This window comes from Jaculus jaculus, chromosome 14 (assembly GCF_020740685.1).
Source record: "Jaculus jaculus isolate mJacJac1 chromosome 14, mJacJac1.mat.Y.cur, whole genome shotgun sequence".
NCBI classification, from domain to species: Eukaryota; Metazoa; Chordata; class Mammalia; order Rodentia; family Dipodidae; genus Jaculus; species Jaculus jaculus.
In genome coordinates, this window is record NC_059115.1 from 2,680,789 (window position 1) to 2,706,689 (window position 25,901).

The 25,901-nt window shown below is 49.5% G+C and overlaps 1 protein-coding gene across 1 annotated transcript in view; it reads left to right on the forward strand.

The window, feature by feature from the left end:
• The window catches only part of Grik5 (glutamate ionotropic receptor kainate type subunit 5), a 114,329-nt gene that overhangs the window by 36,019 nt on the left and 52,409 nt on the right, over positions 1-25,901 (forward strand). Inside the window, exon 12 of the mRNA XM_045134181.1 lies at positions 9,529-9,732. Coding sequence (XP_044990116.1) covers positions 9,529-9,732 — 204 coding nt within the window. The remainder of the gene's footprint in view (positions 1-9,528; positions 9,733-25,901) is intronic.

A 25,901-nucleotide genomic window follows, 5' to 3' on the forward strand; every position in this document is an offset into this window, starting at 1 on the left:
TTGTAGGCAAGTGCCTTAGCCATTAAGCCAACTCTCCAGCCGTCTGTTTAGTGTATTTTTTGTTGTTGTTGTTTTCTCAATTTTTATTAACACTTTCCATTGTTATAAAAAAATCCCATGGTAATACCCTCCCCACTTTCCCCTTTGAAATTCCATTCTCCATCATATCCCCCTCCCCATCTCAATCATTCTACTTACTTTTTTTTTTTTTTTGAGGTAGAGTCTCACTCTAGCTCAGGCTGACCTGGAATTCACTATGTAGTCTCAGGGTGGCCTTGAACTCACGGCGATCCTCCTACCTCTGCCTCCCGAGTGCTGGTATTAAAGGCGTGCACCACCCCGCCCAGTTTATTTTGTCTTTTATGAGAAAGAGAATTGGCGCCCCAGGACCCCCAGCCACTGCAAACAAACTCCAGACACATGCGCCACCTTGTGCGCTTGCATGACTGGGTGCGTCCAGGTGGGTTCTGGGGAGTTGAACCTGGGTCCTTAGGTTTCACAGGCAAGCACTTTAACCACTAAGCCATCTCTCTGAGCCCTCCCCATTTTTTTTATTGACCATTTCCATAAATATAAAAACAATATGCCATGGTTATGATCCTCTCCCACCATCCTCCCTTCTCCCTCTCCTGATTCCCCTCTCCACCGAATCCCGTCTTCTTTCCAAGTAGTCTCTCTTTTATTTTGATGTCATGATCTTTCCCTCCTCTTATGATGGTCTTGTGGAGGTAGTGTCAGGCACTGTGAGGTCATGGATGTCCAGGCCATTCTGTGTCTGGAAGGAGCACGTTGCAAGGAGTCCTACCCTTCCTTTGGCTCTTACATTCTTTCCACCGCCTCTTCACTTCTTCTCCTGCGCCTAGGAAGGTGTGATAGAGATGTGTCAGTGCTGAAAGCCCCACTGTCACTTCTTCTCAGCTCTTGGATAAGTTTTGAGTGGCCCAGGTGGTCACCATCATCTGAAAAGAGAAGCTTATCTAACCAAAAGTGAGAATGGCACTAATATGTGGGCGCAAACATAAATATTTAGAGGGCAGTTTGGGATTTCTTGTTTTTTTTTTTTTTTCGAGGTAGGGTCTCACTCTAACTCAGTCTGACCTGGAGTTCACAATGAAGTCTCAGAGTAGCCTTGAACTCACAGCAATCCTCCTACCTCTACCTCCCAAGTGCTAGGATTAAAGGCGCGCGCCACCACGCCCGGCTAGAGGGCAGTTTAATGGATATAATATAATAGCCAGACAGCAGTAGTACTTTCCTTCCTAGGGCTTATGACCTCTCCAGCCATAAGCATTCGATTAGCAGGTGGGCAGCCCTTCCCATGGACAGGTTCCGTGATCTTTCCTTGGGCGATCGGGTAGAAGAAGCCCTGTGGCGTGTACACCCCCCCTCCGTGTGGATCTCAGCTCTGCCCTGCCTCTCCTTCCCTGTGCCCTGCTGGTGGCACGAATTGTCTGCCCAGCCTTGGGTTTCCTCCCTGGGAACCAAGAAGGCTGAAGGAGAGCATCCTGTCTTCAGCAGGCCGACTTGCCTCTAAGAATCGCTGGCTTCTGACTCCCCGGCACCCCCATCTCTGTGTCTGGCTTCTCCCACATCCGCTCCCGGGCCCTGCTGCCCTGAGCTCAGTCTGGCACAGGGCTTACGAGCAGAGCCCTGGGGCTTTGGAGCCTCGCTGACTTACGACTCCGCGTCTCGAGGCGCTGGGTGTCCTCAGCTCTAACCCAGAGGTAATCATGCCGGCCTCCCACGCTCACCGGGCTGTCACGCAGCAAGCCCACGAGAAATGCTAGCTGCCGCCGCTATTAATAGTGTTATCTCACATTCCTGTTCCCAGTGCCATAATTTTGGATTTAGAGAAGCAACTTGAGACACACACACACACACACACACACACACAGAGAGAGAGAGAGAGACACATTGGGCTTTCTCCATTCTGTCATCCTCAGCTTTTGAAAGGGTGGGGCAGCGGTCTGGGAATACAGGACCTGTGACATTATGTAGCCTCATAAGAGAAAGGAATCTGTCTCTGGCCCTGTAAGAAGTCACTGCAAGAGGTAACAAGCCACCCCAAGAAAAGGACTTAATCAAGACTGGCTATTTCTCATGGGTTGATGGGGGCCCTTCTCAGCCTGTCTGTTCCTCCTCTCCATCCATGCTCACTAGCTCCATTCATCTGGTGGCCATCTGCCCTGGAGTGTCCAGAAAGTCGGGGGGCCCGTGGTTGGCTGACAGTCCCTGGTCCTGTTCTCCGGGCTGGCCAGGGCTTCCTTATGTGGAGGATCGCGGAGCTTGGGTGTCTATTATGGATCTGGAGTTCTCTAAGCATCACTTCTCCCACTTTCTACTGGGCCAAGGAGTAGGGAAGTTGGCCGCTACGTGTTGGTAGAAGAGGCAGCAGAATGTCACGGCTACATCTTTGGCAGAGCTCGGGAGTTTTGAAAGGTGGGCAGAGGTCACGCGTCCTCTCTGAGTGTCAGTGCACATGTACAAAAACGAGCCTGATCGTTAGGCCTCTGGGTGCAGGCCTGTAATCCCAGGGCCTTGGGAGGCTCAGGCAGAAGGATTGAAAGTACAATGTGACTTCAAGGCCAGCCCTGGGCCATTAGATCCTGTCTCAAAATGGAAAGTAAGCCGGGCCTGGTGGCTCACACACCCTTGGCCCCATTGCTCAGGAGGCAGAAGTAGGAAGATTGCTGTGAGTTGGAGGACAGCCTACAGAGTGAGCCTGGACTAGAGTGAGACCTTACCTTGAAAAATCATCGAAAAAGAAAAAAAAAAAGGAAAAATAGGGCTGGTTGTTGCCTAGCAGAGGAGTGCTTGTCTGGAATTCACCAGTGAGGCTCCAAGGTTTTGCTCAGTGATTGAACACTTGCCAGCCCCTCCAAGGCCCTTGGTTCAATTCTCAGCTCTTGGGGGAGGGCGGGGGGAAAGTTCTAGTAATGCTCACCTTGGATTTCTGTAATGATTTAAAGCATATAGAGAGCTAGAGAGATGGCTCAGCAGTTAAGGCACTTGCCTGCCAAGCTGAAGGACCCATGTTCAACTCTCTCTGGGTCTCATGTAAGCCAGACGCAGGATGACGCAAGTGTCCAGGCTCGCACATGGGCACTAGGTGACACATGCCTCTGGCGTTCAGTTGCAGTGACTGGAGGTCCTGATGTGCCAATTCTCTCTCTTGAAAAAAAAAAAAGGCCAGTCTGTTGGGCTTACATCAAAAAAAAAGAAAACAGGGCTGGAGAGATGGTTTAGCGGTTAAGCGCTTGCCTGTGAAGCCTAAGGACCCCAGTTTGAGGCTCGGTTCCCCAGGTCCCACGTTAGCCAGATGCACAAGGGGGCGCATGCGTCTGGAGTTCGTTTGCAGAGGCTGGAAGCCCTGGCACGCCATTCTCTCTCTCCCTCTGTCCTTCTCTCTGTGTCTGTCACTCTCAAATAAATAAATAATAAAAAAAAAAGAAAACAAAATTAAAGTTATAATCTAGAAAGCACACACAAAACAAGTGGGAAGAAAGGCCCCAGATGGTAACCATCATGAACTGTTATCACCAAGGCATTCTCTCTTGGCTGGCTTTGTTTTTTGTTTTTTTGTTTTTTTTTTTATGATATTTTTTTCTTAAAATTTTTGGTTTATTTTTATTTATTATTAATTTGAAAGTGACAGACAGAGAAAGAAAGGGGCAGAGAGAGAGAGAATGGGCATGCTAGGGCCTCCAGCCACTGCAAACGAACTCCAGACGTGTGCGCCCCCTTGTGCATCTGGCTAACGTGGGTCCTGGGGAATTGAGCCTTGAACCAGGGTCCTTAGGCTTCACAGGCAAGTGCTTAACCGCTAAGCCCTCTCTCCAGCCCTTTTCCTGATATTTTTTGTTTATTTATTAGAGATAGAAGGACACAGAGAGACAGACACAGAGAGAGAATGGGCACGCCAGGGCCTCCAGCCACTGCAAACGAACTCCAGACGCATGCACCACCATGTGCGTCTGCCTTATGGGGGACCTGGAGAATTAAACCCGAGTCCTTAGGCTTCACAGGCATGCTCCTTAACCGCTAAGCCATCTGTCCAGCCCTGTTTTTGATTTTTCCAAGGCAGGTTGTCACTCTTTCCCAGGCTGACCTGGAACTCACTCTTGTAGCCCCACACTGGCCTTGAACTCACAGCGACCCTTCCACCTCACCCTCCCGAGTGCTGGGATCATAGATGAGTGACACAGCTCCCAGCCCCGGCTGCTCCGTGAGTCTTGAATCCTTTTGCGCCTCAATCCAAAGTGACACTATCCTACTAACCTTTTAGATATTAGCTACGCCCAGGTAAGTTTCCTCTCTGGATGCCTTGTCTTATTAGCACCTTGAAGGTTCTCTCCGCCCTTGTGTTTCTTTGACATGATGGTGTGTGTGTGTGTGTGTGGGGGGGTATCTGTGAAATTTGTTCGTGCCCCTCAGCAGTAATTGTCTCTTTAGCTGGTGTGGTCTGGAATCCCCATACTCAGGAAAGTGAGGCGGGAGGGTCACAAGTTCAAGGCCAGCTGGGGCTATATAATGAGATTATGTCGCATAAAACGAAAGGAAGAGGCGGGGATGGAGAGACGGTTTAGTGGTTTAAGGCGTTTGCCTGCAAAGCCAAAGGATCCCGGTTTGATTTCCCCAGGACCCACGTAAGCCAGATGCACAGGGTGGTGCACGCGTCTGGAGTTCGTTTGTAGTGGCTGGAGGCCCTGGTGCGCCCATTCTCTCTCTCTCTCTGTCATATAATATATTGAGAAAAAGAGAAGGGGTTGAGGATGTAGTGTCGTCTGGTAGACAGCTTGCTTAGCAGGTACAAGGCCCTGGGTTCTATCCCCAGCCCTGAGTAAGCCAGAAGTGGCGGTGCATGCCTTCAGTCCTAGCATTCAAAAGGTAGAGGCAGGAGGATCAGAAGTTCAAGGTCATGCTTGGTACATAGCAAATTTGAGGCTAGTCTGGTAAACATGACAAAAAAAAAAAAAATCCAGTTGTGGTGGCGTATGCTTTTAATCCCAGCACTTTGGAGGTTGAGGTAGGAGGATGGCTGTGAGTTCTAGGCCAGTTTGAGACTACAGAGTGAATTCCAGGTCAGCCGGGGCTGGAGTGAAACCCTACATTGAAAGAAAAAAGTGGGGGCCAGGCGTGGTGTCACATGCCTTTAATTCCAGCACTCAGGAGGCTGAGGTGGGAGGATTGCTGTGAGTTCAAGGCCAGTCTGGAGCTGCAGAGTGAGTTCCAGGTTAGCCTGAGCTGATGGCCTAGGTTTGATTCCCCAGTACCCAAGTAAAGCCAGACAGACGCACACTGTGTCACACGCGGCTGGAGCTCATTTGCAGAAGCAGAAGGACCTGTCGTTATGACTATACTTGCTTTCTCTCTCTCCAATAAAGAAAAAAAAGAAATAAATATAGGTATGCGATGGGATCAAAGGCGTGTGCCACCACCCGACAGAAAGAAATATTTAAAAAAGAAGAAAGAAGCTAGGCATGATGGCGCACGCCTTTAATCCCAGCATTTGGGAGGCAGAGGTAGGAGGATCGCCGTGAATTCGAGGCCAGCCTGAGAATGCATTGTAAATTTCAGGTCAATCTGGACTAGAGTGAGACCCTACCTCAAAAAACAAACAAAAAAAAAAGTCAAAGTCAAGACCAGGCGTGGTGGCGCACACCTTTAATCCCAGCACTCAGGAGGCAGAGGTAGGAGGATCACCATGAGTTTAAGGCCACCCTGAGACTACAGAGTGAATTCCAGGTCAGCCAGGGTTACAGTGAGACCCTACCTAGAAAAACCAAAAAGAAAAAAAAAAAAAAAAATCAGATCATCAGTACAGCAAAAGTCAGAAATTCCAAACTGACGGATGTGTTTGTGTGTCCTGAAAAAAAAAAAGAGAGAGAGAGAAAGAGTATTAGAATTTTAGTTGCTAACATTCATAATCAGGAGATTTTCAAAACAATCTAGGCTTCCAAATTGTCTTACAGTTGCACCATCTGGCGTGTTCTCCGGCCTGCTTTCCTTGTGGTAGCTTTGGGCTCGAGCAAAATCCTGGTGGGGGGAAACCCTCTTTGGCCCGTTGGTGGCTCATGAAGGTTTAGTGTAGAAAAAACAAAAACAAAAACATGAAGAGATGAGTTGAGGATATCTGTGTACTGATGTCAGTCACCAAGAACAGAGACGTCTGTGGAATGATGTCACTTGAGTGTGTGTGTGTGTGTGCGTGTCCGTGCGTGTGTGTGTGTGTGCCTGTGTGTGTATGTGTGTGTGCGTGTGTTGGCTTCAGTTACAGGGTGAACTGTACCGTAGTGTGAATGGGTCACTAGGGTAGGAAAGCTTTGTTCTAGCTTGATAAAGTCCCGTTACAGTCAGATGTTCTTTGGGTATTTCAGTTGGAGACCAATGAACATTGGGAGATTCAAATGTCTCCCTTGGGCTGGAGAGATGGCTAAGTGGTTACAGCACTTGTCTATGAAGCCTTAGGACTCAGGTTCAATTCCCCAGAACCCACCTTAGCCAGATGCACAAGGTGGCACATGTGTCTGGGGTTCGTTTGCAGAGGCTGGGGGTCCTGGTGTGCCCATTCTCTCTCTCAAATAAATAAATAAAATATATTTTATTAATTTTTTTGTTTATTTTTATTTATTTATTTGAGAGCGACAGAGAGAAGGAGGGAGGGAGAGAGAGAATGGGCGCACCAGGGCTTCCAGCCACTGCAAACGAACTCCAGACGCGTGTGCCCCCTTGTGCATCTGGCTAATGTGGATCCTAGGGAATTGAGCCTCGAACCGGGGTCCTTAGGCTTCATTAGGCTTCACAGGCAAGCGCTTAACCACTAAGCCATCCCTCCAGCCCAAATAAAATGTATTAGAAGAAAAAGCCAGGTGTGGTGGCACGTGCTTTAATTCCAGCACTCAAGAGGCAGAAGTAGGAGGATTGCTATGAGTTTGAAACCACCCTGAGACTACACAGTGAATTCCAGGTCAGCCTGGGCTAGAGTGAGACCCTACCTCGAAAAACTAAAAATAAATTAAAAAAAAAAAAAGTCTCCCTTTAGTCTGCTAGGTGCTGGCAGGGCTCATGTGAATCCTTCTCCTGCTACACAGCCGGCTTCCAGGCCTGTTCCGCAGTCAGCATTTGTATGTATGGAAAGCTGGCAGCTGCCAGGCATGGCAGTGCATACCTGAAGCCCCAGTACTTAGGAGGACCAGAGGTTCAAAGTTGGTCTCATCTGCCTGGGGAATTCAAGGCCAGCCTGAGCTATATGGGTCTACATTCAAAAGAAAGACAAGCTGGGCATGGTGGTTCACGCCTTTAATCCCAGCAGAGGCAGAAGTAGGAGGATCACTGTGAGTTCAATGCCACCCTGAGACTACATAGTGAATTCCACATCAGCCTGTGCTAGAGTGAGACCCTACCTTGAAAAACCATCATGCCCAGCTTTTATAAATATTTATATGTTTATTATATATGTAAAATAAATAAAAGGCGGAGGGGCTAGAAAGATGGCTCTTCAGTTAACTGTACTTTATCTTATTATTTTATTTTTTTTTATTTTAGAGAGAGCGAAAGAGAGAGACAGGCAAAGAGAGAGAGAATTAGCGTGCCGGGGCCTCAGCCACTGATATCGAACTCCAGATGTTCGCACCACCTAGTGGGCGTGTGCGACCTTGCGCTTGCCTCACCTTTATGTGTCCGGCTCATGTGGGATCTGGAGAGTTGAACACGGGTCCTTAGGCTTTTCAGGCAAGCGCCTTAACCGCTGAGCCATCCCTCCGGCCCTAAGTGCACTTCTTGTGTGAGCATGAATGCCTAGTTGGGCTTGAGGCACTTACTATGACAGCTCAGCTGCCCCCCAACACTCACGTAAGAACCTGAGTGTGGCCCCGGTCCTGTGGGGGGCAGAAACCAGGGAGTCACTAGGGCTTGCAGAAAAACAGCAAGCTCTCGATTTAGTAAGATCCTCTGTCTCAAGGAAAAGCACACGGGTGAGTGACAGAGGGGTCACCGGTTTGTCTTCCGGCCTCTGCAGACATATATGCAGGGTGCTGCATCAGCACATGCGTGTGTGTATACACAACACACACGCGCCACCAACACCACCAACACCACACAGACTGTGCACACGCAAAAAAAAAAAAAAAAAAAAAGAATTAATAAAAAAGTTGCCGGGCGTGGTGGTGCACGCTGTTAATCCCAGCACTCTGGAGGCAGAGGTAGGAGGATCGCCATGAGTTCAAGGCTACTCTGAGACTACATAGTGAATTCCAGGTCAGCCTGGACTCGAGCGAGAACCTATCTCGAAAAACAAACCCAACAAAAAAAAAAAAAAAAAATTAAGGGAGGGCTGGAGAGATGGTTTAGCAATTAAAGCGCATGCCCGTGAAACCTAAGGACCCAGGTTCGATTCTCCAGTTCCCATGTAAGCCAGATGCACATGGTGGCGCATGCATTTGGAGTTCCTTTGCAGTGGCTGGAAGCCCTGGTGTGCCCATTCTCTCTGTCTCAAATAAATAAATAAATAGAAGAGTTCTTTGTAAAAAAAAAAAAAAAATTAAGGGAGTCAAGGAGATGGCTCAGTACTTAAAGGTGCTTGCTTACAAAACTCGCTGCCCCAGGTTCAATTACCCGGCGCCCATGTGACGCTAGATGCACCAAGTGGCACATGGAGTTCATTTGCAGTAGTAGCTGGAGGACCTGGCACACCCATTCTCTCCCTCTGCTCACAAGGTATTAGTAATGAGGGCTGGAGAGATGGCTTAGCGGTTAAGCGCTTGCCTGTGAAGCCTAAGGATCCCGGTTCGAGGCTCGGTTCCCCAGGACCCACGTCAGCCAGATGCACAAGGGGGTGCACACGTCTGGAGTTCGTTTGCAGTGGCTGGAAGCCCTGGCGCGCCCATTCTCTCTCTCTCTGTCTGCCTCTTTCTCTCTCTGTCTGTTGCTCTCAAATAGATAAAAATAAACAAAAGAAAGTTTAAAAATAGAGATATTAGTAACGAAATTTAAATAACCAGGTGGAGACTGAGGAAGACATCGTACGTCGACCTCTAACCTCTAGTGCGTATGCATCTATACACAGATGTGTGAGCACACAAACACTCATGAAAACACACACACATAGCCGGGTGTGGTGGCACACACCTCTAATCTCAGCACTCAGGAGGCAGAGGTAGGAGGATCGCCGTGAGTTCGAGACCAGCCTGAGACTACATAGTGAAATCCAGGTCAGTTTGAGCTACAGCCAGACCCTACCTCATGCTGGGCGCGGTGGCGCACACCTTTAATCCCAGCACTGGGTATGCAGAGGTAGGAGGATCACCGTGAGTTCGAGGCCACCCTGCGACTACATAGTGAGTTCCAGGTCAGCCTGAGCTAGAGTGAGACCCTACCTCGAAAAACCAAAACACACACACACACCCATGCGTACAGTAAGTTTGTCATCCCCGTCTCTTGGGATATATACCTGCTATAGGTCCTTGGGCTCTTTCTGCCTGGGCCCCCAGATGCCCAGTCTCTGACCCCGGTTTCCTCTTGCTCACCCAGGAGAACCCATATGTCATGCGCAGGCCCAACTTCCAGGCGCTGTCGGGGAACGAGCGTTTCGAGGGCTTCTGCGTGGACATGCTGCGGGAGCTGGCCGAGCTGCTGCGTTTCCGCTACCGCCTGCGCTTGGTGGAGGACGGCCTGTACGGGGCCCCGGAACCCAACGGCTCCTGGACGGGCATGGTTGGCGAGCTCATCAACCGGGTACGGCTGGGCTGGCTCTGGGGAAAGGGCCGCGGAGTGAGGCAGCAGGGGAGGGCAGGGCAGGACCAGGGCCAGCGCTCAGCAGAGGTTGAAGGAGGGTGAAATGGTGCGCGGGTAACTGGTGCCTGGGAGCGGCCTGGGGCCCCCCCCCTCCCAGCAGGGAAAGCACAGCGGGTGTGTTCCTTGTCTCGGGGCGCGCTTTGCAAAATGCCCCTCATCATGCTTAGAGCTTTGGAGAACGGCTTTCGACAGGAGGCAAAACCAAGAGTCAGGGCTGCGCCTCACTTTGCAATCTGCCCAGCGCCGCCAGGGAGGGCTGGCGCACCACATCCCATCTGCTGGGGCTGGGGATGGCGCTCGGTTGTTAGAATGCCAGCTTCCCATGTGTGAAGCCCTGGCTTTGATCCCCAGCCAAAGCTGGGCATGATGGCACTTGCCTGTAACTTCGCCCTCAGTAGCACGCAGTAGCTGGAGGCAGGCTTGAAGTAAGTTTGAGGCCAGCCTGGTTTGTGTACTGGGTGTCAAGCCACCCAAGACACTGTCTCCAAAAAAGGAGCCAGGAGTGGTGGTGCACACCTTTAATCCCACCAGCGCTCAGGGGTTAGAGGTAGGATGGTGAGCATGCATGCGTGTGTGCACACACACACCACCACCACCATGCATGCTATGCATGTGCAAGAAAAATAAAAATGAAAGATTTGGGAACTGGAGAGATAGTTTAATGGCTAAGACACTTGCCTGTGAAGCCTAAGGACCCAGGTTCGATTCTCCAGGTCCCATGTAAACCAGATGAAGCCGGGCATGGTGGTGCATGCCTTTAATCCCAGAACTTGGGAGGCAGAGGTAGGAGGATGGCCGTGAGTTCGAGGCCACCCTGAGACTACATAGTGAATTCCAGGTCAGCCTGGGCTAGAGCGAGACCCTACCTTGAAAAACCAAAAAATAAAATATAAGAAATTTAAGGACTAGAGAAATGGTTTAATGGTTAAGGCACTTGTCTGTGAAACCTAAGGACCTCGGTTCAATTCCTCAGGATTCATGTAAACCAGATGCACAAGGGGGTGCGTGCTTCTGGAGTCTGTTTGCAGTGGCTTGGAGGCCCTGGTGTGCCCATTCTCTCTGTCTATCTATCTACCTACCTACCTACCTACCTATCTGCCTCTTTCTCTCTCTAATTAATTAATTTAAGGGGCCAGGCGTTGTGGTGCATGCCTTTAATCCCAGCACTTGGGAGGCAGAAGTAGGACGTTTACAGTGAGTTCAAGGTCAGCCTGAGACTACAGAGTGAGTTCCATGCCGCCCGGGCTAGAGCGAGACCCTACCTTGGGGAAAGCACACACACACACACACACACACACACACACAGCAAAAAACAAAAACTGAAAAGTAAAAAGGAGCTGGGGGGATGGTCACGTGGATAAGGTGCTTGCTATGTAAGTGTGAGAACTTGAGTTCAAATCCCCAGCACTCACGTCAAAAACCAGACAGAGGGCTGGGGAGATGGCTCCGTGGTTAGAGGTGCTTGCTTGCAAAGCCTGATGGCCTGGGTTGGCCTGGATTCGATTTCCCCAATACCCACATAAAGCCAGATGCACAAAGTGGCATGTGCCTTTGGAGTTTGTTGGCAGTGTCGAGAGCCTCTCGGGTGGCCATTCGATCATTCTCTGTCTGTCTCTCTTTAAAAAATTTTAAAAGGGGCTGGAGAGAGGGCTTAGCGGTTAAGTGCTTGCCTGTGAAGCCTAAGGACCCCGGTTCGAGGCTCGGTTCCCCAGGTCCCACGTTAGCCAGATGCACAAGGGGGCGCACGCGTCTGGAGTTCGTTTGCAGAGGCTGGAAGCCCTGGCGCGCCCATTCTCTCTCTCTCCCTCTGTCTTTCTCTCTGTGTCTGTCACTCTCAAATAAATAAATAAATAAATTTAAAAAAATATTAAAAAAAAAAATTTTAAAAAGCCAGGCATGACTGTACATGCCTGTAACCCCAGCAGTAACTTTGTGGGAGGGCGGTGGACAGAGACAAGGGGGTCGTCTGAGGCGCCCTGGTCGGCCAGTTTAATGACATAAATGGGGAGCTGCAGGCTCAGTGAGAGACTGTCTCAGGGAAACAGGGTTGGAGATTGACAGAGGAGGGGGACACCCACCATGTCTCTCCAGCCTCCATACCCATTGCAGACCCCACCCACGTGCACGTGCGCACGCACGCACACTCCAGAAAGTGAGAGAAGACATGGAGGAGGCAGAAGGTGAGGTGAGCCGGGCATGGGGGCGCACGTCTTTAGTCCCAGCACTCGGGGAGGCAGAGGTAGGAGGATCGCTGTGAGTTCGAGGCCACCCCGAGACTACATAGTGAATTCCAGGTCAGCCTGGACCTCGAAAATAAAAAAATAAAATAAATTAAAATAAAAACGAACGAAAGAAAGAAAACAAAGAGGGCTGGAGAGACGGCTTAGCTGTCAAGGTGTTTGCCTGCAAAGCCAAAGGATCCCAGTTCGATTCTCCAGGACCCACAAAAGCCATATGCACAAGGGGGGGGGGCGCACGCATCTGGAGTTTGTTTGCAGTGGCTGGAGGCCCTGGGGTGCCCATTCTCTCTCTTTCTCTCTCATAGATAAGTAAAATATATTTAAAAAAAGAAGGTGAGGCGTATGGGAAGGAGAAGCAGGCTTAGAGCTGGGGTGGCAAGCAGTTATAGAGGTGAGGACCTGGAGAGTATGGTGCCCTGGTGGAAGCAGCTGGGCCTGTCTGTGTGTGGGCAGGACTTGGATGAAGGTGAGGAGAAATAAGAAGCAGGAAGTGGGAGGCAAGGGTGGCGGTGAGAAGAATATTCTGGAATCCAGACCCAACCTGGGCTGGAGTCTCGGGAGAATCATTTCCCCTCTGCGATGGTGATATCACCCGACGGACCCATGGGGGAAGGTCTCTGGAAACAGGGACAGGATGGTAGAGCACTTGTTTCGTTTCGTGCTTTGAGGCAGGCTGGCCTTGAACTGGCCCTGTAGCTGAGCATGACCTTGAACGTATGACCCCTCCACCTGTATACCTGTATTTCTGAGAGCTTGGGTGACAGGTTTGTCCTTCAGGACCAGTTTATATGGTGCTAAGGATCGAACCCAGGGCTTCGTGTACACAAGACGAGCGTTATACCAACTGAGCCACGTCCTCAGCCCTTATAATTTTTATTTATTTATTTATTTGCAAGCAGAGAGAGAGAGAGAGAGAGAAGAGAGACAGAGAGAGAATGGGCACACCAGGACCTCCAGCCCCTGCAAACGAACTCCAGGTACATGCACCCCCTTATACATCTGGCTTACGTGGTTCCTCGGGAATAGAACCTGGGTACTTTGGCTTTGCAGGCAAATGCCTTAGCTGCTAAGCTATCTCTCAAGCCCAGCCCTAGTAATTAAAAAAAATTTTTTTTAATTTGAGATAGAAAAATAGAGGGAGAGAATATGAGCGCACCAGGGCCTCTAGCCCTGCAAATGAACTCCAGACACATGTGCCAACTTGTGCGTCTCACTTATGTGGGCCCTTATGTGGAAATCGACTCTAGGTCCTTTGGTTTTGCAGGCAAGCACCTTAATGGCTAAGCCAAAATTTTTTTAAAGTATTTTATTTATAACTGGGCATGGTAGCACACATCCCAAGCACTCAGAAGGCAGAAATAGGATCACTGGGAGTTTGAGGCCACCCTGAGACTATAGAGTGAATTCCAGGTCAGTCTAGGCTAGAGTGAGATCCTACCTGGATGGGGGAAGGGAATTAAAAAAAAAAAAAAAACCTTTATTTAGCTGGGAGGCAGAGGTAGGAGGATCCTTGTGAATTCAAGGCCAGCCTGAGACTGCAGAGTCAGTCCTAGAGTGAGACCCTACCTTAAAAAACCAAAAACTTTATTTTTTTTATTTATGAGAGACAGAATGAACGGGCGCACCAGGCCCTTTTGCCGCTACAAACAGACTGCAGATGCATTTGCCACTTTGTGCGTCTGGCTTTATGTGGGCCCTGGGGAATCAGATCCGGGCCATTAAGCTTTGTAAGAAAGTGCCTTCAACGCTGAGCACCCCCCCACCCCCCGCATCACCTCCCCTTTAGTCCCCGTGGCTCTTTTTTTTATTTACTTATTAGAGACAGAGAGGAGAGAGAAAGAGAATGAGAAAGAGAGAAAGAATGGGTGCACCAGGACCTCTAGCCAAAGCAAACGAACTCCAGATGCATGTGCCATCATGTGAATCTGGCTTATGTGGGACCTGGAGAATTGAACCTGGGTCCTTAGGCTTTGCAGGCATGTGTCTTAACCGCTAAGCCATCTCTCCAGCCCTCCCGTGGCTCTTTTTATTCCCGAGGAGAAAAGAAACCAGGTAGGGCAAATGGGCAGGACTGTACGAAACCACTGCCGGGCTAGGACCCGTCAGAGCCCGCGTGCCGAGCTGGGAACTGCGAGTCGGGAGCTGTCCAAGGTGGCCTTGTCGGTAGACTTGGCGGGGTTCACCCTCCTGTCTTTCCCGTGCCAGCGTCTGAGCCCCGGAATGTCACCAGGGTAGACGCAAGCAGGGCACTTGGCTCGACAAGGACATTCATCCCTCAGGGCACTGGCTTTTCAAAAGCGATTCTGAAGGGCAGAGCCGCTCTTCCTGGTAGAGGCGCCTGCTCCTTGGGCACAGAGGACGCTGTCTCCCCAGCCCGCAGGCAGACCCCGAGGCGCCGGCTGCTTTGAAAGCTTCTTCCCGGAGGTGGGTGTTAAAGGCCCACTGTCCCAGAGAGGGGAGGAGGCCCTGCGCCCCCCACTGGCAGACTTCCCTCCGACCTGTTTTTAGCTCCGGCCTCCTTTGCATGGGTTCAGGAACATTCTTCCATGGGATTTTGGGAATAAGCAAGCGGCAGCCTCCACCCCCAAGTAAAATCACTATAAACTAGTGCTGGTTTATTCCTCCACCCAGGAGGACGTCTTCACTTTTGTGACCCTGGGCCTACCCAGCATAGTGGGCAAAAGGCTGGGTGCTTGGGGAGAGAGAGCCTGATGGGCTGCTATGATTGTAACGCTCAGCCTGTGTTGAGTCTTAACCTCTGCTGTACACTAGCTGTGTGCCCTTGGACAAGTTATTTGACCTCCCTGTAACTTGGTTCCTTCAACCAAAGAGTCGGGGGGAGGCCTGGAGAGATGGCTTAGTAGTTACGGCACTTGTCTACGAAGCCTAAGGATCCAGGTTTGATTCTCCAGGACCCACATAAGCCAGATGCACAAAGTAGCCCTTGAATCTAGAGTTAGTTTGCATTGGCTGGACACCCTGGGGTGCCCATTCTCTCTCTCCCCCCCCCCTCTCTTTTCTTAGTGTCTCTCCTTGCAAATATGTGTGTGTGTATCTGGGGGAGTGCTGTAGAGATTGTTTAGTGGTTAAGGTGCTTGCTTGCATAGCTGAAAGACCTAGGTTTGATTCCCCAAGACCCACGTAAGCCAGATGCACAAGATGGTGCATGTGTCTGGAGTTTGTTTGCAGCAGCTAGAGGCCCTGGTGCGCCTATTCTCTCTCTCTCTCTGCCTTTTCCTCTCTCTCTCTCTCTCTCTCTCTCTCAAATAAATAAAAATAAAGTATTTTATTATATTAAAAAAAAACACCTGGGGAAATAGCCCTCGGCCTATAGTGTGGCTATAGCATGAAACGAATGTATCCATATATTAAAGACCCGGGACAGGGCTTGGTGGCCAGGGGGTTGCTACGTGCCTGTGTCCTGTTTTTTTTTTTTTTTTTTTTTTTTTTGGTTTTTCGAGGTAGGGTCTCACTCTAGCCCAGGCTGACCTGGAATTCACTATGGAGTCTCAGGGTGGCCTCGAACTCACAATCCTCCCACCTCTGCCTCCCGAGTGCTGGGATTAAAGGCGTGCGCCACCACGCCTGGCCTTGTTTTGTTTTTTTAATTTGTCTCATCCGTGCAGGCCTGGTCAGTTGACGCGTATATCCATTTCCCAGCAAACTGGTATTTATTGAGCATCAAGTATGTATCAGGCTCCACGCACTACCCTAGAGTTACAGTGGCAAACCGGCCAGAAGTGGCTTGGACCTGTCTAGACAGAGTTTGGACCTCAGCAGGTCAAGGCAGCTCAAATGCGAGGGGACTGCAATGGCAGGAAGAGGTTCTGGGGGGACGCGGGGGGACCTGGTGGCTCTGAGGTGGGAAGAAGGCTGTGCGGTGGTGGCATCTTCCCATGTCTGGCTGGGGCAACTGGCAAGCGACATTTAAAGAGAGAACAGAGGAGGAGGAGCAGTCTGGGATGGCAGAGGAGGGCGGGGCCGGCGCCACCTGCCGTGCGGCTGTGGGGTGGCCGGGCGCCGCAGAGCCATGTGGGAATTCTCGCCCCATCACCACCGGCTGCTGCTGTTGGTAGACTTTACGCCACGTTCTGGGAACGATCCAAGTGTTACTTAACTCTCTGTTCTCATAACGATCCTGCGGGGCCCGAAGCCAGCAGGAGACCTGCCCCACCCCCCACCCCGCATCAGTGGGACTTGTGAGCACACACGGGACTGGTCAGGTGTGTCTGTCCCCAAGCCAAGTTGTACCCTTTGCAGACCCCCGTCCCCACCCCCAGTAGATATTCAGACGGCCCAAAGCAGGAAGAACATTTGTCCGTTCTCTCTCTCTCTTTCTCTCTCTCTCTCGTCTTTTTTGTTGTTTTAATACTTATTTATTCAAGATGGGGGGGCAGATAGATAGAGAGGGTGGGGGTAGAAGGGCATGCCATGACCTTTAGCCTCTGCAAATGAACTCCAGATGCATACACCCCCTGGCTTAAGAACTGAACCTGGGTCCTTAGGTTTCACAGGCAAGCACCTTAACTGCTAAGCCATTCCTCTAGCCCTTTAACTTAATTTTTATTCATTTATTAGAGAGAGAGAAAGAATGGGCACACCAGGGCCCCCAGCCGCTGCAAACAAACTCCAGGCCCATGCGCCGCCTTGTGAATCCGGCTTACACGGGTACTGGGGAATCAAACCTTGGTCCTTAGGCTTCGCGGGCAAGCGCCTTCACCGCTAAGCCATCTCTCCAGCCCATCCGCTCTTGATTAAATGCTTCTGCTGGGCCAGGCCCTCGTCCAAGCTTCGCACCCTCATGGCCACTGAACGAGGGAGGAATCCGTATTAATGTGATTCATCAAATGCAGTAGATACCAAGGCACTACCACGTCCAGGTACCATGGCTAGTGCCTGGGAGAACCAGACAGCCCAACAGCCAGGCCCCAAGCTAGAGAGGGAAGGCAGCCCAGGCCACTTAGCATTACCCCCACTCCATCCAGGGATCCTCGGCCAGGCTCAGAATACGTTCCTTTATTCCACCCAGTGGCCGCTGCTGGAATCGGCCCTCTGGTTGCTGTGTGAATCCAGCCTCTTTTTGCCAGCCTTCGCCCACACCAGGACTCAAAATCACTTGGTCCTTCAACATAGAGCAGGTAGGGCTGGTAAGAAGGATCAGTGGTTAAGAGCTCTTGCTTGCAAAGCCTGATGGCCCTGGTTCAGTGCCCCAGTGCCCACACAGATCCAGATACACAAGGTGGAGTTCGTTTGCAGTGGCAGAAGGCCCTGGCGCGCCCATTATCTCCATATATAATAAATAAATTTTTGTTGTTGTTGTTCGAGGTAGGGTTTTACTCTAGCCCAGGCTGACCTGGAATTCACTATGTATTCTCAGGGTGGCCTCGAACTCACGGTGATCCTCCTACCTCTGCCTCCTGAGTGCTGGGATTAAAGGCGTGTGCCACCACGCCCAGCTCATAAATAAGTATTTAAAAAAAACACAATAGAGCGGCTGGAGAGATGGCTCAGCAGTTAAGGCACTTACCTGCAAAGCCTAAGGACCCAGGTTCGATTCCTCAGGACCCACGTAAGCCAGATGCACAAGGTGGTGCATGCGTCTGGGGTTTGTTTGCAGTGGCTAGATACCCCGGTGGGCCCATTCTCTCTCAATCTCCCTCTTTCTCTCTTTTCTCAAATAAATAAATAAATAAATTTAATACTTAAAAACTAAGTGCATGGGCTGGAGAGATGGCTCAGAGGTTAAGGCCCTTGCCTGCAGAGCCTAAGGACCCCAGTTTGATTCCCCAGTACCCACGTAAAGCCAGATGCACATGGTGGCACAGGTGTCTGGAGTTTGTTCCTTGCAATGACTAGAGGCCCTGGCGTACCCATTCTCTCTCTCCTTCCCTCATTTCTCTTTGCCTCTTTCTCTCTCTCTCAAGTAAGTAAGTAAATATTTATAGGGTGGGGAGATTACTTAGTGGTTAAGGCACTTGCCTGCAAAGCCAAAGGATCCAGGTTCGATTCTCCAGGACCCATGTAAGCCAGATGCACAAGATGGCACATGCTTCTGGAGTTTGTTTGCAGTGGCTGGAGGCCCTGGTGCATCCATTTTCTCTCTCTGTCTGTCTCTCTGCCTTTCTTTCTCTCAAATGAATAAATCAATAAAAATAAAATATTTAAAAAACAGGAAGCCGGGCGTGGTGGCACACACCTTTAATCCCAGCACTCGCAGGAGGATAGCCATGAGTTCGAGGCCATCCTGAGATTACATAGTGAATTCCAGGTCAGCCTGGGCTAGAGTGAGACCCTACCTCAAAAAAAAAAAAAAAAATAGGGCAGCTATCTTGGGCCATAGCTTCAGGAGGCAGACGGCTTGGGCAGAGGGAGAGATGACAGAGTCATGCCTGGAACTCCTAGGAAACTCCAGGCTGTCACGGACCCGCCTCCAGCAAGGGGACCCGGTCTCTGTGCTCTTCAGTACATCCTTGGAAGTAGGCTGCCCTCGGGGGGGGGCAGCACCCTGAGTGGCAGGAGGTCTCCCACTGGCACGGCTGAGAGCCTCCAGTAGCCAGGGCAGCTGGACACCAAGGGCCCGAACCCTGAAATGAGGGCCTGGGGTCCACCATGGCACCCGTTACACCCAGACAGCAAGCCCAAGGCTCCCCGAGTTCCCACAGGATTCTTGGGCCTCAGTGTCCCCTCTTTTTTTTTTTTTAGATTGTTCAAACAGTGGGGTTTTGTTTATTTTTACTTATTTATTTGAGAGCAACAGACAGAGAGAGAGAGAGAAAGAGGCAGAGAGAATAGAGAGAGATTGGGTGCAGGGAGAGATTGGGCGCTCCAGGGCCTCCAGCCCCTGCAAACGAATGCCAGATGCATGCGCCACCTTGTGCATCTGGCTTACGTGGGTCCTGGGGAGTCAAGCCTTGAACTGAACCTGGGTCCTTGGGCTTCACAGGCAAGCACTTAACTGCTAAACCATCTCTCCAACCCTCCCGTCTTTTTTTTTTTTTAAGTATTTTATTTATTTATTTGGGAGAGAGAGGAGGGAAAGAGAGGAAGAGGCAGATAGGGAGAATGACTGGTCACGGCTTCCAGCTGCTGCAAAGAAACTCCAGACACATGCACCACCTTGTGTAGACTCAAACCTGGGTCCTTAGGCTTCACAGGCAAATGCCTTAACTGCTGAGTCATCTCTCCAGCCTCAGTTTCCCCTCTTGAAAGATGGCGGACGTTTCTTCCCTCACAGAGGCTGGACGGGGATTAAATGAGAGTGTTTGCAAAGCACGCCAGCACGTAGGCGGTCACTACTTGACGGTCACGGTCAGGGATTGAGGGGGGTGTTGGACCGTGGCTAGAAGCAGCGCCTTGAGTCGGGTAATCCTGGTGTTGAGTTTGGGTTTGCCGTGTGACCTGACGGTGGCTGGCCTCCCGAGTATTAGTCTCCTCCAGGATGGGGAGTAATGACCTCTAACCAGGAGGGGTCACCACGAGGGACAGATGAGATGAGCAGAGGTGCTGCCGTAACCCAAGATGGCATCCGCTTTATCCTGGGCAGCCTCTCTGCGGCAGGAGGCTCAGCTGGCCCTGGCATCCCTGGCATGGCACGTGGTGTGCAGTAAACGGGTATTGAATGGGTGACTGATAGGTTCTGTCAGCCGCTGCCCTCAGGTCTTGCACTGATTTTGGTTTTTTGTGTTTTTTTTTTTCAAATTTTTAGTAACAACTTCTATGATTATAAAAAACATCCCATGGGGGCTGGAGAGATGGCTTAGCGGTTAAGCGCTTGCCTGTGAAGCCTAAGGACCCCGGTTCGAGGCTCGGTTCCCCAGGTCCCACGTTAGCCAGATGCACAAGGGGGCGCACGCGTCTGGAGTTCGTTTGCAGTGGCTGGAAGCCCTGGCGCGCCCATTCTCTGTCTGTCTCTATCTGTCTTTCTCTCTATGTCTGTTGCTCTTAAATAAATAAATAAACAACAAAACAAAATATTCCATGGTAATACCCTCCATCCCCCCACTTTCCCTTTTGCAACTCCACTCTCCATCTTATCCCCTCCCCCTCTCAATCAGTCTCTCTTTTATTTGGATGTCATCATCTTTTCTTCCTATTATGATGGTCTTGTGTAGGTAGTGTCAGGCACTTTGAGGTCATGGATGTCCAGGACATTTTGTATCTGGAGGGAGCACGTTGTAAGGAGTCCTACCCTTCCTTTGGCTCTTACATTCTTCTTCCGTATTAGACCGTGAGCCTTGGAAAGTGACACACTGTTTTTCTTCACCCGAGCACACAGTGGCTGATCCCAACTCTTCTTGCTCGCAGCCCCCATCCGGCCCTGTCTCCCAGGATCGTAGCGGGTCCTCTGGATCGGCACTCTCAAATACCGTGCTGCGTTTCTCTTCCAATCCCGGTTGTTTTGCACATCTGGAAAGACTCAGATAGGTAGGTGCAGGGATGGAAAAGAATGTCTGTACAGGTGACCTATGTTCTGCTTTCAGAGAGTATGTCATGGGCTGGAGAGACGGCTCAGCGGTTAAGGCACTTGCCTGCGAAGCCTAAGGACCCATGTTTCACTCTCCAGATCCCACACAAGCCAGACACACAAAAGTGAGGCAAGCGCAAGGTTGCATATGCCCACTAGGTGGCGCAAGCATCTGGTGTTTGATTTTAGTGGCTGAGGCCCTGGCATGCCAATTCTCTCTCTCTCTCTTGCTTTCTCACCCTCTAAAACAACAAAATTTTTTTAAAAAAGAGTATGTCATAGTCATGCTTGGTGGTGCATGCTTTTTTTTTTTAGGGTTTTGCTCTAGCTCAGGCTGACCTGAAATTCACTATGTAGCCTCAAGGTGACCTGGAAGTCACTTCGATCCTCCTACCTCTGCCTCCCGAGTGCTGGGATTAAAGGTGTGTGCTGCCCTGCCTGGCTGTGCGTCCTTATAATTAGAGCATTTGGGAGGCTGGAATGGGAGGATTACAAATTCAAGGCTAGCTGGACATGTAATGAGACACTGTCATTTAAACATTTAAGCCACAGTTAAAGGCTTTAATCCCAGCACTCAGGAGGCAGAGGTAGGAGGATCACCGTGAGTTCGAGGCCACCCTGAGACTACATAATGAATTCCAGGTCAGCCTGAGCTAGAGAGAGACTGGTGGTTTGAATAGAATAGGTGGTCCCCAATATATTCAGTTATTTGTAGTTTGCATCTGTAGCCACCTGGCTGGAGGCAGTGTTACCGGGTGGATATTAAGGTGTGATGGTGGGTTTCAGTTTTCAATCTAAAGATATGCAAAGTGTGCCTAGATGGAGTTCCTGAAGTGTGCTGTGTGGCTTTTGGCTTTTGGCTGTTAGCTTTTTGGCTTGTACTACTCTCTCTTTGCTTGGGCCTGTGAAGGCAGGCCAGCTGCTTCTGCCATTATGGAACTTCCTCTGATCTGTAAACTTCAATAAATCCCTTCCTCCATAACTGTGCCTGGTCTGAAAGTTCATCTCAGCGAACCTGAAGCTGTCTGTTACAGAGACCTTAACTCAAAAAAACAAAACAACAACAACAAAAAAGCAACTTAAAAAAGCACAACAGGCCCAGTGTGTTGGTGCATGCTTTTAATTCCAGCACTCAGGAGGGAGAGGTAGGATCGTCCTGAGTTCAAGGCCACCCTGAGACTATCGAGTGAATTCCAGGTCAGCCTAGGCTAGAGTAAGATCCCCAATAAACCAAAAAAAAAAAAAAAAATCCAAAAAAAATAAAAATCACTTCATCGCGCTGGGGAGAAAGCTTAGTGGGTAAAGCGCTTTTCCCACAATTCTCAGAGTCTTAGTTCCACCCCCAAGGCCCTGTGTGAAGGCCAGAAATTAGGATGGACAGACGGCCCAGTGGTTAAAGGCACTTGCTTGCAAAGCCTGATGTCCTGGGGTTGGATTCCCCAGCACCCACATAAAACCAGAGGCACAAAGTGGTGCATGTTCGAGGCCATGTTCGAGTTCGAGGCCACCCTGAGACTACATAGTGAATTCCAGGTCAGCCTGGGCTGGAGCCAGACCCTACCTTGAAAGAATGAAAACAAAAACAAAACCAAATAAACAAAACAGAAACTGTGTAGGGCTTCTGGTAACCCCAGTGCATCTACAGAGAGAAAGGAGCTGGAGACAGGAGAAATTGCCAGAAGCTCACCAATGGAGCAGTGGCCAACAACTGGAGAACCTACTTCCAATGAGGTGGGAGCTGAGGACGAACCAGGAAGGCGGCCTCTGACTTCTACACGTGTGCATGCGTGCTGTGTCACGCACACACTTCTCCTGCTCCCAAGTGAGCCAACACTCACATACACACACTAAACAAATGCATTTTAAGTCAGCTTTTTATTTTTTAATTTGAGAGAGAGAGAGAGACAGGCAGAAAGAGAGAGAATTGGAGCGCCAGGGCCTCAGCCTCTGCAACTGAGCACCGGACACTTGCGCCACCCAGTGGGCGTGTGCGACTCTGCGCTAAGCCTCACCTTTGTGTGTCTGGCTTATGTGGAATCTGGAGAGTCAAACATGGGTCCTTAGGATTTGCAGGCAAGCACCTTAACCACTAAGCCATCGCTCCAGCCCCAGCTTGTTTATATTTATGTATTTACTTATTTATTTATTTGAGAGAGAGACAAAGACATAGATACATAGATAGATAGATAGATAGATAGATAGATAGATAGATTATACATAGATACATAGATAGATAGACAGATAGATAGATAGATAGATAGATTATACATAGATACATAGATAGACAGATAGACAGATAGATAGATAGATAGATAGATAGATAGATTATACATAGATACATAGATAGATAGACAGATAGATAGACAGATAGATAGATACATAGATAGATACATAGATACACACACACACACACACATACATACATAGGGAGAGAGAGAATGGGCACACCAGGGCCTGTAACCACTGCAGACAAATTCCAGATGCATGCGCCACTTTGTGATCTGGCCTTGTGTGGGTACTGGGGAATCGAACCTGGGTTATTAGACTTTGCAGGCAAGTGCCTTAACTGCTAAGCCATCTTTCCAGCCCCACCACTGTTTTCTGTTTTTGTTTTTGTGGTTTTTTTTTAAGGTAAGGTCTTGCTTTAGTCCAGGCTGACCTGGATTTCACGATGTAGTGTAAGGATGACCTTCAACTCATGGTGGTCCTCTGACCTCCATCATCCAAGTGGTGGGATTAAAGGTGTGTACCACCATGCCTGGCAAAGCCCCAAGACTTTTGATGACATGCAGAAATGTAATTTATTTTATTTATTTATTTATTTTGGTTTTTCGAGGTAGGGTCTCACTCTAGCTCAGGCTGACCTGGAATTCACTATGTATTCTCAGGGTGGCCTTGAACTCTTGGCAATCCTCCTACCTCTACCTCCCGAGTGATAGGATTAAAGGTGTGAGCCACCACGCCCAGCAGAAATGTAATTTTTTAAAAAATATTTATTTTATTTGACAGAGACAGAGAGGAAGAAGCAGATAGAGAAAATGGGAGCACCAGGACCTCCAGCCACTGCAAACTCCAGATGCAGGTGCCTCCTTGTGCATCTGGTTTATGTGGGTCCTGGGGATTCGAACCTGGGTCCTTAGGCTTCATAAGCAAGCATCTTAACTGCTGAACCAGCTCTCTAGTCCCAGAAATGTATAATTATTTTTTTCTTTTTTTTTTTTTTTGAGGTAGGATCTCACTTTGGTCCAGGCTGACCTGGAATTCAGTATGTAGTCTCAAGGTGGCTTCGAACTCTCAGTGATCCTCCTACTTCTGCCTCCCATTAAAGGCATGTGCCACCATGCCCAGCTGAAATGTATTTTTTTAATTTATTTATTTGAAATAGAGAGAGAGAATGGGCGTGCCAGGGCCTCCAGCCACTGCAAACAAACTCCAGACACATACACCCCCTTGTGCATCTGGCTAACATGGGTCCTGGGGAATTGAGCCTTGAACCAGTGTCCTTAGGCTTCACAGGCAAGCGCTTAACCATTAAGCCACCTCTCCAGCCTGCAATGTATATATTTTTTAATGCAAATACCTACTTTATGAAAAACAGAATCATACTGTACTGTTTTATAACAGTAAGGAGTATCAAATTTATTTATAAAATAAGCAAAAAGTGGCACATGCATCTGGAATTTGTTTGCAGCGGTTGGAGGCCCAGGTGCACACATTCTTTCTACCTCTCTCTGCTTGTAAATAAATTTTTTAAAGTATTTCTTAATTTTTTTTAAAGAATGGTAATGACCAGAGTTGCAGCTTAGTGGCAGAGTAAGTACCAGCTTCATATGTGCGACGCCTTTTGTATGATCCTCAACACCACCACCCCCAAATTGTCAAAAGCAATTTAAAAACAATCCCTTGGGCTCAAGAGATGGCCTAGTGACTAAGGAGATTGCCTACGAAGACCAAGGATCCATGGGCATGGCTCAGAGGTAGAACTTGTCTACAGCAAATGAGGTGCTGGATTTCATCCCCTTCAAAAGCAAAGGCAAACCAAAAGTCAGTGTGTGAGGTAAGCAGGACTGGGACACACAGTGAAAAGGTAGGGAAGTGCCCACACTTGGCTTAAATTTGAGTTATGTTCTCCACTGAGGCAACCACTGTGGCGAGCATAGGGAAAATCCATTCAGGTCATATCTTTAGATTCACTAACGTACATTTAAAAAATATATTTTTTATTTATTTATATATTTGAGAGAGAGAGAGAGGCGGTGGGGTTGGGGGCGCACCACAGCCTCCAGCCACTGCCAACGGACTCCAGGTGCATGCGCCTTCTTATGCGTCTGGAGAATAGAACTGGGGTCCTTTGGCTTTGCAGGCAAACAACCTTAACCCCCAAGCCATCTGTCCAGACCCCAACGTGAATTTTTTTTTTTTTCCAGGTAGGGTCTCGCTTTTTCCCAGGCTGGCCTGGAATTCACTCTGTAGTCTCAGGATGTCCTCGAACTCACAGTGATCCTCCTACCTCTGCCTCCCGAGTGCTGGGATTAAAGGTGTGCGCCACCACGCGTGGTTTAAAGAGTATGAAGTCTTTCCAAAGACTTTTCATGTTTTATTTATTTGAGAGAGAAAGAGCGGCAGATAGAGAAGGAAATAATGGACATCTCAGGGCCTCTATCCACGGCAAACAAACTCTAGATGCATGCTGGCTTACATGGGTCCTGGGGAATCCAACTTGAGTTCTTTGGCTTTGTAGGCAAGCGCCTTAACTGCTAAGATATCTCTTAAGCCCCAGTTTGGTTTTTCAAGGTAGGGTCTCACTCTAGCCCAGACTGGCCTGGAATTCACCCTGTCTCAGGGTGGCCTCAAACTCACGGCAGTCCTCCTACCTCTGCTTCCTGTATGCTGGGATTAAAGGAGTGTGCCACCATGGGCTGTTTTGTTTTTTTTTTTTTCTTCTTCATCTTTTTATTTATTAGAGAGGGAGAGAAATAAAGGGGTAGATAGAGTATTGGTGTGCCAGGGCCTTTAGGTGCTGCAGAATTCCAGGTGCAAACCTTGTGCAGCTGGTTTGTGCTGGAGGCGAGTCCCTTAACTACTGCTAACCCATCTCTCCAGCACCCCCCTTTTATTTTAGAGAGAGAGAGGGAGAGAATTGGTGTGTCAGGGCCTCAGCCACTGCTATTAAATTCCAGACGTTTACACCACCTAGTGTGCATGTGCAACCTTGCTCTTGCGTGGGACCTGGAGAATCGAACCTGGGTCCTTACTCGGCAGGCAAGTGCTTTAACCACTAAGCCATGTCTCCAGCCTTTTTTTTTTTTGGTCTTTTGAGGTAGGGTCTGGCTCTAGCCCAGGCTGACCTGAAATTCACTATGTAGTCTCAGAATGGCCTTGAACTCATGGCAGTCCTTCTACTT